Consider the following 9,454-nt stretch of genomic DNA (forward strand, 5'->3'; position numbering starts at 1 on the left):
AGAAGCAAATTAGGAAAGTGAGTGGGCTCTGCCTCAACCATTTGCCTCTCACAGAGGGGGGTTGTTGCAAGTAAGACAGTACTGAGAATACCACTGGTAACAGAGGGGTTAACCACTCCTCCTGCAGCCTAGCAGGAGCTGGCCCGGCATCCTTCCCTATCCCTTTAATCGTATCTGATACAGATACAAGGCTGGGGAGGGGAGTCCGGCAGGGAACAAAGAAGCCATTTAAAAAAAAAAAAAAAAAGGACAAGAAAACGACCCCGTGCTCCATGGCAGACGCCAAAACGATTGCACAAAGGCACCATTTCAGGGCTGAAATTTCACCGCACCAACGTGATTAAAGGATTCCATGGAGGGTGGGGGGAGAAGGCTGAAGGCCACACTGCTGCAAATTAACCTTTTCTTGGGAAGGATGGCCTGCACCAGGAAGCATTTGGGTTCTTCACAGTCAACCCCCTCCATGCACCTGCAAACATCTCCACATCCCCTTTGACCTGTCATTTCACCCAGAGACCCATTCAGCTCTTGCATTATTGCCTTCAAAACCAGCCCCTCCTGTGCACACCAAGAGAGGAAGAACAGACTGGTGCTTTTACAGGGAGCAGTAAGAGAATGACATTCATGGCTGTTACATGAGCCAAGTTCCCAGGCAAGTGGGTATAAACTCCCTTTGTGACACGGATGCTCACGTGCAGGCACCGACCACACATACAGCATGGAGAATGATCGCTCAACATATAAGCACAAGCTTTAACACAAACTAATCAGAAATATTCTTTCTGGACCAGACCACAAAAAAATATAAGGCAGAAACCATAGGTGAGGTGTACTTTCCTCCTTCTTCTCTTTAAAAATAGAAACCAAAACCTCTGAGAGCTCTTTTTAGTAAGATAATTGAGAAAGATTTGGTGTGTTCTGCCCAAGCTCAGATCTTCCACATGCAGAGAAAGAACCTTGAAGTACACAGATCAAGAAACAAAAACTAGGGGAACTGATGAAAACCTGCAGCTGGCTGGAAGCCTTTGCAGACTGTAAGGCATCCACCCAACTCTTGACTTGAGCACATTACCTCCCAGCACATCAGAGGTGAGAGTGCAGGTACCTGAAGGGGACAGATGACTGATCTTTCACCACAATACAGATCAAAGGAACTCTAGGATTTAGCTGCAGTTGTGCCACTGTAAGAATCACCAGTCCTGAGATGGCTTGTCCATCCCCAGGACCTCAGTTCCACTGTGTCAGAGAACAGCTGCACCAGGAGCAAGTGCAACAACAACCCACACCTGCCGAGCTGTTGGGACAGCGAGGGGCGGCCGCGCTTCCGGCTGGGGCAGCACCATTGAAAGGGGATCCCCACTTCTGATAAGCAGCAAGGGAGCAGGGAAACAATAGGTGGCTTGATGAGCTGCTCTACGATACTCCTGAGAAGCCCCACAGCCAGCACTGGCCAAAGAGGAAATTGGGGGTTTCCACAGCAACCTGTTCAGGGCACAAAGGCCCAACTGTCTAGGGGGAAGCAATGGAGGTGTCTCAGCACTCACTCTTTAAGAAGGGATAGTGGTGGAAGGCTGGAGTCTTTCTGAAGCCAAAGTACCTGCCAGAGCGTTTCTGTACAGCAGGAGTTTAATTGGGTATCAGTCCTGTAATGAGGGAGGAGCAGTGCTAGAGGAGGGAGTTACTGCAGACTTTGGCCTAGCTAAAAGATGAGGCCTTCAACAGTGCAAGAAAGCTGAAAAAACAGCATTGCACTTGGCTCCATAATCTTGCTAATACAGTACATGACACACAGAGAAAAAAATAATACCCAAACTGGTGAAGACAGCTAAGAAAGTAATCTCTCAGACATACAGGACTCAAAGAGAAAATCAGAGGGCAAAAAACCCCAAATACATTTAATTTAAAACAGGGAGATCTAGAATTTATTTACACAAACACTAACCAAAATTAGAAACATCCCTGGAAATGCAAAACCAAAACCAATGGCTGGAATCTGATCAGTCTGTGATAATTAACTCATCCACACCCCAGTCTTCATAGCTCCCATCTGGAAGGTAACGACGGATGATTATGGGGATCTTGCGTGCTCTGAAGGGAAGAGACAGATGAACAGAAACGTCAGAATCTTTGCTGTATCACTTCGGTAGGCCATGGAAGTGAGGGGTTTGGCAGCTTCAATAAGCTCATCAGATTTATCTCAAGGCAGCACCAGTGATTTGATATTATGTAGCAAAGTCCCAACAACCTTTCCTCATTTGTAGATGCAAAGCACTCAGCACCCTCAGACTACAAACACCAAAGAACTCTCAGACCTCTGATGCTCCTGCAGGAATTGAGCCTGGCGGTCTGAACCCACTGAGACATCACCAAGCACCTAACCCTGATATAGGGGGAAAATATAAATCAAGGGACTTGAAGAACAAATCCACTCTTTGTTTGGCAGAAGGTGTTTCCCCACAAGATACTAAAAAGGTGGCAGAATTCTGAGAACTTCCAGGGCAAACTGGTATTTACAGAGAAATTTGCACCCTGAGAGCATCAGTTACATTTTAAGAAGGATACACGCAACAGTGACTATTCAGGTACCAAAACCTGTTACAGCTGGGGCGGAGCACAGCATCTGCTCACAGTGCTTCCCATTAGGGAGCAAGAAAATGCTGAATACAATTTAACTCCATGAAAGTAGATTGAAGTCAGCAAAGCATAATCAGACAGTCTGGAATCTAGCCAGGGCATCAGGTTTTAACTGTATCAGACTTGAAAAGTAACACAACTTCTTTACATTCAGGGAGGTGGTTTTTCCAGTAGTAAAGTAACTTCCCGATGCCAAGAACAAAAACTGAATTTTGGCACGGAACAGGACGCACCACCCTGACTTACCTTCCAGAGCTCACACACAGGCAGTGACCAGAAGCAACTCAGTCTGAGCCTGGAGGACAGGAATATACCCTAAAGAGCTTTCAGCAATGGCAAAGGGAGCTGTCACAGATAAAAAATCTGCAAGAGCAGCTTCTGTGAACTGAGAAACCGGGAAAGAAGGGGGACAATTTGTTCAAGGACAGGGACTTAATCGGTAATAGAGTCCAGCTGCTTGAAGGATATCTGCATGTGACCTGGACTGTGCAGGAAAACTGTGGGACAGCAGGGAGCTCTGCTGTGGAAAGGTGGGTCTGCAAGTGCTCATCCAAAAGCTGCCTCTGCTGCTGTCAGAAAGGATTTACCTTTCTGTAAGCAGGGGAAAGCACAAGAAGCCAAGCATGCAAGGATGCAGGAAACAAACATTCTTACCAGCCTGACCCTTATTTTAATTTGTGCCAGCACTTCATTTGAACACAGGTGTGTTCAGATGCCTGCTTTGAAACAATTCCATTTGGGGAATTAAATCAATTTCTGAAAGAGGAGGAGCTTGGGATCCCATCATAGAAACAAAGAATACTGGGAATGAGAAGTAGAAGAGGTCCAGAGCAGTCCTAATCATCAGCACTTGCAGGAGCAATTAGTTTGGGAGAGAGCAGCTGTGGAGAAACTCCAAGGTGAAAAAAGGAAAAGGCAACTGTAGTGCTCAGTGTTATTGAGGGAAAACAAGGCTGTGTTAGAACAAACTGCTTAATGCTGGGATGAGGAGGGGGCTGCTGGCTTTAGGGAAATCAGTACAAAATCTGTGACTTACTTGAGTTCTTTCATGGCAATGAGCAAGGGGTCTGTCTCTCCTTCCAGCTCCACCATCACAGGGGCACACATCCTAGGAAAAACATCAACAGCCACTTGAGCAAACACACAGAGGGGGAAGAGCTCACCACCTGCCTACCTGTGTCACCTCTGCAACAGCCAGCAAAGCAGGAGGGTGGGACACCACCCTGGCAAAACTGATTTGCTCTATTATGCACTTCAAGAAGAAAATTCCCCCAGATGGTTACAGACCAAACTTTTACTTCAATGCTCTTCTTGTCCCATCCCTAGGGCTCTGCTAACCAACTGGTGCTCAAGGACTGGTCACATCCACACTCTCCTGGTCACCCTCTGCTGTACTTAAACATGCAAAAAAGAATGGTTCTACATTAATCCAATGAAAAGGGTGCAACTGCTGTAAAATGAGCAGGCCTCCTACAACTCCAACACATCTCTTACATTCTGACTTGCTCATTCTTCCAGGCCTTGATCAGGGAAAGAAAGGGGCTGGATTTACAGAGCATTTTACCTCTCAGAAAAAAGAATTCAGCATTTTGCCAAGGATTGTGACTACACCCACCCAGTGGACAGTGGTGGCACAGAAAGCTCACACTATGTGTGGGTGAGGCCATGGGGGCTGCTGCTAGCCTGGCTTCAGCACTGGAAATGGAAGATGCAGGTGAGGCAGAACCAGAGTGTTTTGGGTCAGAGGCCTGTCATGGACCCCTCTCATCACCCCCATTTTTCTTGTCTCTCACCAGCTGAAAGAACATGCACAAAACATCTTCACAGGCTGTGCAAAGAACAGCTTGCCTGCCTATGAGCTTCTAAATGATGCACAAGAGAAGCCTCATTATGAAAATGGATTTAACCAAGACGAAACTCAAACCCTTGCCACTGCCTAACAATCTCTCTCAGAAGGTAGTTTTTTAAAAAGCACAATATTTTTTAATATTTATTATTAAAACAAGCCCAAAAAGGCAAATGGATTAAGAGCAACCAGCCTTGACAGCACTTAAAGTAAGTTCCAAATGTTATTGTCTAGCAAAAATAAGGCCTTATTGCAAATACTTTTTAAAACTTATAGCTTCCCACAGTGCAACTGCATTTAGAGTGAATTTCAGGTTGGTTTCTTCACTCCCAATTGCTACAGCCCTCTGGTATCAACTGAAGCTGATTTGAAGCATCTCTCCCTCCAACATTACCTTTCACAAACCAGTTATGAACGTCCAAGTCCATGCTGGCTCTCTTAGGAAAGACAGAAACCAGAACTGTCTTGTCTCATTCCCTAGTAATTTTGTCTGTGATCTAGGAAAACTCATTGTGGCTACTAAAAGCTCCCTCTTTATGCACAAGTAGCACAGTTTCAGGCAAGGAGAGACACACAGACTTCAGGTGCAATAGGGCCGGTTCAGGCTGACCAGGAGGTGACACACAAGCTCAGCAGTCATGCAAAGCATTCAGAAGACCCGGGAGTTTCTAAGGGAAGAGGGAAGCACTAATCAGTGTAAAGGGAGGCACGGCTGCAGCAATGCTGGGGCACAGCGGGCAATACTCACGCTATCTGCAGGGCACGAGTGCCCAGGACTCTGGCTCGCTCGTACTTGGTCATGTAGGGGGTCGTGATGCGCTTCTGGTTTGCCTGCTGCCGCTCTCCTGAGGGCAGAATCTCCACGTTCTCCTGTCCCTCCTGGTGAAAACAGACCCGCGCCGCTGCTCAGCCGCCACCGAGGCCTCCCCAGCCCCAGCAGCCGCCCGGCCAAGCTGCGCACGGGGCACCCACCTCCTCCGCGTTCTCCAGGTCCTCCAGGCCCTCATCCTCCTCCACATCATCGAAGTCATCCCCGTCAAAGCTGCGGGAGAGACACACGCGTCGCACCTGTGTCCGGGCCGCCCCCACCCGCCCCGAGGTGCCACACGCCGCCGCCGCCGCCGCCGCCTTCCCTCCCTGCCTGCCCTCGGCCGCTCCCCCCTCTCCCTCTCTCTCTCTCTCTCTCTCTCTCTCTCTCTCTCACTTGTCCTCGTTGTCGGACATGTTGCCCGGCGGCGCCTCCTGACCTGCACTTCCGGCAGCAACTTCCGGCCGTTGCCGTGACGCCACCGGAAGTTCTCCTGCGCCGTTGCCGTGGCGACCGCTGCCGCTTCCCCCGGCCCGCGCCCCCGGCCCGCCCGGTCGCCGCCGTCGCGATGGAGGCGGCGGGGATCCCGGGCCGCGGCGGGGTCTCGGCGGCGGGCAGGCCGGCCCGGTACAGCACAGGCACGCGGGAGTTAGTGAGAGGTAACGGCGGAGCGGGCCGGGGCCGGGCTCAGCTGCTCGGGACGCCGGGGTCCCGCGCACCGTGCCTCGCCCCGAGGCCGAGCGTCCCACCGCGGTCCCGCCCCGCCTGGAGTCTCCCAAACCCGCGTCTTCCCCTTCGGGCTGGGGTTGTGAGGGGAGGTGACCCTCGGGCGGGCTCCCCAGCCCGGCTCGGGTGCCTCTGCATCGGCACGTTGTGTTTTTCAGGGATGATGGAGGAGTTGCAGATGACGCATTCCCAGAAGCGATACCTGATGGCGTATGTGACACGTGAGTGAGGCCCCCTGGCTCTCCTGCCCGCTGCTGGGCTCTGGGGAGGAGCTTTAGCATCTCGGCATTCGCCCACCGCCTGCTCGGATGGGCGAGTGCTTTAAAGCAGCAGCACAGCAGCTGCTGACACATGGGGACAAACGGGGTGAGCTGTCCCCACGGGTCAGCCAGCAAACAAGGCGACACGGTGTGACTTGAACCGCAGTCTGCCGTGCCCAATGACCAGGGTGAGACATCTGGGGCACTGGGGTCTTCGTTTGTGATGCTGCTGTAGATGAACAGGTAGATCTGCTGGCAATGGCCCGGAGCCATCCATTCAGAGTCCCCGCTGCCTGATTTGCTGTTATTTTTGGTTCATCCCCCAGGCGGAGATGCCCTGCCCCTTCAGAGATTCCCCCCATCCAGCCAACAGCCAGTGCCCGTTCCCCACGCAGCAGCCTGTCAGCCGGGCAGGCTTCCAGCTAGACCGCTTCTCCGACCTGCCAAGGTCTGCCAGGCAGGAGATGCCTACAGCCGAGAGAAATTCAAGCCACAGCCCACAAGTGAGTCAGCAAACACTGCTAACAAATGCACGGTGATGCCTGGAACCTCTCTTCCCCTTCTGTCCCTCGCCTGCCTCAATCCCAGCAGTGGCAGTGTATCTGAATTGCTCCACGTCCTCATGCCCTCAGTCTGCAAAGATGCTTCAGAAATGGATCTTTGAGGGAACATCTGCTGCAAGTGCTGCTCGCTGACTGCTGCCTGCCAGCTGGGGGTGACAGGTTATGGGGACCTGCACAGTCCTTGAGTAAGAATGGAGCACTACATCATTTTCTAGCACATAAATGAGAACCACACCTCTGGTGTTGGTTTGGTGGGCTCTGTACACCTGTGTACAAGGTGCTTGCACACAGGCCAGGGACGGACTGACATTAATGAAACACTTCCTCTGGCACACTTAGCAGGGAAGCAGTGTGGTCAGGCTCCTCCATGAGGAGACATGCTGATAATAATGTTTTTTTCCTTTGGCATTCACAGGAGATTTGGAAAAGGAGAAGAGAAGACTTCAGAAGATCTTAGCATTAGGGAAGGATGAGGTGGAGGACAAGGTGGAGCAGGTGTTTGTTCAGAAAAAGGAAGAGGAGATAGCTGAGCCTGACCGGTTTGAGGAGTGTACGTCTGCACATCCCCAGCAGGGAGGCAGCCAGAAAGCCTGGGAAGCCAGCTCCCTCCTCGGGCTGGGGTGGCAGGCAAGCTCCTGGGAAGCCAGCTCCCTTCTAGGGCTGGGGTGGCAGGCTGTGTTGCCAGTAACCTGAAGCCATGGCAGGAGGAGCCACAAAGGCCAGTTTCCAAGAGAAATTGTGACACTCTGATCCAGCCATCCTCACAGAGCTTATACTGCTCAGGTTTGCTGGCAGATGGCTCTCTGGGTTGCCCACACAAAGTGCACCCTGCTGGCAGGGGAATGGCCATGGGATGTGCAGGGATACCTGGGAAGCAGGCTCAGGTACTGCTGGTCCTTTTCCCAGCAAGCATGACTCAACACAGACCAGGTCACTTGTTAGCCTGACCACAGTTTGGGCTGTTCCACTCCAGGATCACAGCTGTTATACTAGCAAAACCTGAATATCGAGCAGAATTTGAAGCAATGAAAGACTTTGGCCTGCAGTGTATACTGGGATATCAAAACCCTGCCTAATACCTCTCTGTGCTTGAATCTTCAGTGTCTGTGTACAGCCCTGCCAGCCCTTTGCCAGCCAGGGCAGCACAAAGATGGGCATTGCTAGAATCATGTGTACGGAAGGGGTATGCCCTGCTGCAGGGAGCCAGGGCAGCTGAGTTTACACGTGCTTGGTAGCCTCCAACACTTGTCACAGGCTGAATGTTGTCCTTGACACATCTGTGACAGGAATTTGGATCAGCTGGCTGCAGGTTTGTGCTGCAAAGCAGCAGCTGATGATCCATGCCTGGTCTTAGATGGTTGCAGTCACTGGGTGATGCATATCAACTATGAACCTCACCAGCAGGTTCTGTCTCCATCCACAAACTGGTTAAATTGCCCACAAGCAAAAGAGAATTGTCTACATAAAGAAAACTACAGAACTAGTGTTCCTGGGAGTAAGGGAGTGGTAAGAAGTTGGGCAGAGGGAACATTTCCCAGTATGTAAGGGACTGCTGAGGTATTGTGATGACATGTTGTGCAAGGTGAGAGTTACAGCAGATATCACCCTGCCTTGATGGGACTGCTGTTCAAGCAGAACCAGGAAATGTGGGGGTTCAGATCTAGACAGAAACGTGGTTTCTTGTCTTTTGGCTGGATGCTGTGCCCACAGTTTTTTCTCTTATCCACCAGTGATGAATGAAATTCAAGAGAGGAGGGAATTCCTGGCAGAGATGGAAGCTCTAGGACAGGGCAAGAAGTATCAAGGGATCGTCCTCACTGAAATCTCACAGGTATGCAAGGGCCTTGGCTGAACAGTGCATGGAGGGAATCCTGTGTGTCAGGGATTATAAAGCAGAGTCTTTTCCAGTATCTGAGCAGGGAAGGGGGCAAAGAGCTGCTTCCCTTCATGGCACAGCTCAGGCATGAATTTGAGGAATGGTGGATAGCTGTTTTCCAGCTTTCTTTCCATTTCTGCATGTAACTTAATCGGGGAAGCAGAGTTTTTATTCTTGAGACTGGCAAGAGAAGAAAAAAAAAGCTGATGGCTTTCTCCCTGCTCAGCTCTCCCCCTTTCTACTTTGCAGAAATTGCATGAGATGGAGATCATTGACAAGAAAAGAAGTGAGGAAATGAGAAATATGACAAAAGCCTTCCCTGTTGGGAACAAATCCAATCTCCAAGACTAAGCCAAGGGCAAAACACAGGTGCAATTTGTTCCCACCTATTCTTCCCAGACTCTGAGCATCGGAGGCTGATCCCTGTCTGTTTCCAAAGAGGGGGCAGCACCATCTGTTGCCTGAAACTAGAAGGCAGGACCAATTTGTACATACACAGCGACAGAAGTTGTAAAATCCTTCCCACACACTGGATCCCTTCTTGCTCAATAATATTAAAGACATGAAAACACAGAGCAATGGCTCCCAAAACATGACAAAGCAGAGCCTTCCTTTTCCTCTGCAGTGCCTCAGAGTACAGCAATCCATCCATAGAAATGTCATTCCTACCCATCTACCCAGAGATGGAGGTTTCTCATGACAGCATGATGGCAACACACACTGCCAGCACACCTGTAACCT

General features: G+C 50.5%; 2 protein-coding genes across 2 annotated transcripts; one reads left to right on the forward strand and one right to left on the reverse strand.

The window, feature by feature from the left end:
• Positions 1 to 1,856: 1,856 nt before the first annotated feature.
• On the reverse strand, positions 1,857 to 5,756 carry POLR2F (RNA polymerase II, I and III subunit F). The gene is made up of 5 exons (XM_059472740.1): positions 5,685 to 5,756; positions 5,453 to 5,522; positions 5,229 to 5,359; positions 3,671 to 3,742; positions 1,857 to 2,088 (listed from the first exon to the last, which is right to left on the reverse strand). The coding sequence occupies exons 1-5, from the start codon at positions 5,702 to 5,704 to the stop codon at positions 1,998 to 2,000; spliced, it is 384 nt and encodes a 127-aa protein (XP_059328723.1). The 5' UTR covers positions 5,705 to 5,756; the 3' UTR covers positions 1,857 to 1,997.
• A 40-nt stretch (positions 5,757 to 5,796) lies between these two features.
• C5H22orf23 (chromosome 5 C22orf23 homolog) lies at positions 5,797 to 9,313 on the forward strand. The gene is made up of 6 exons (XM_059473017.1): positions 5,797 to 5,947; positions 6,173 to 6,235; positions 6,601 to 6,777; positions 7,253 to 7,387; positions 8,568 to 8,668; positions 8,963 to 9,313. The coding sequence occupies exons 1-6, from the start codon at positions 5,857 to 5,859 to the stop codon at positions 9,062 to 9,064; spliced, it is 669 nt and encodes a 222-aa protein (XP_059329000.1). The 5' UTR covers positions 5,797 to 5,856; the 3' UTR covers positions 9,065 to 9,313.
• Positions 9,314 to 9,454: the final 141 nt, after the last annotated feature.

This window comes from Ammospiza nelsoni, chromosome 5 (genome assembly GCF_027579445.1).
Source record: "Ammospiza nelsoni isolate bAmmNel1 chromosome 5, bAmmNel1.pri, whole genome shotgun sequence".
NCBI classification, from domain to species: Eukaryota; Metazoa; Chordata; class Aves; order Passeriformes; family Passerellidae; genus Ammospiza; species Ammospiza nelsoni.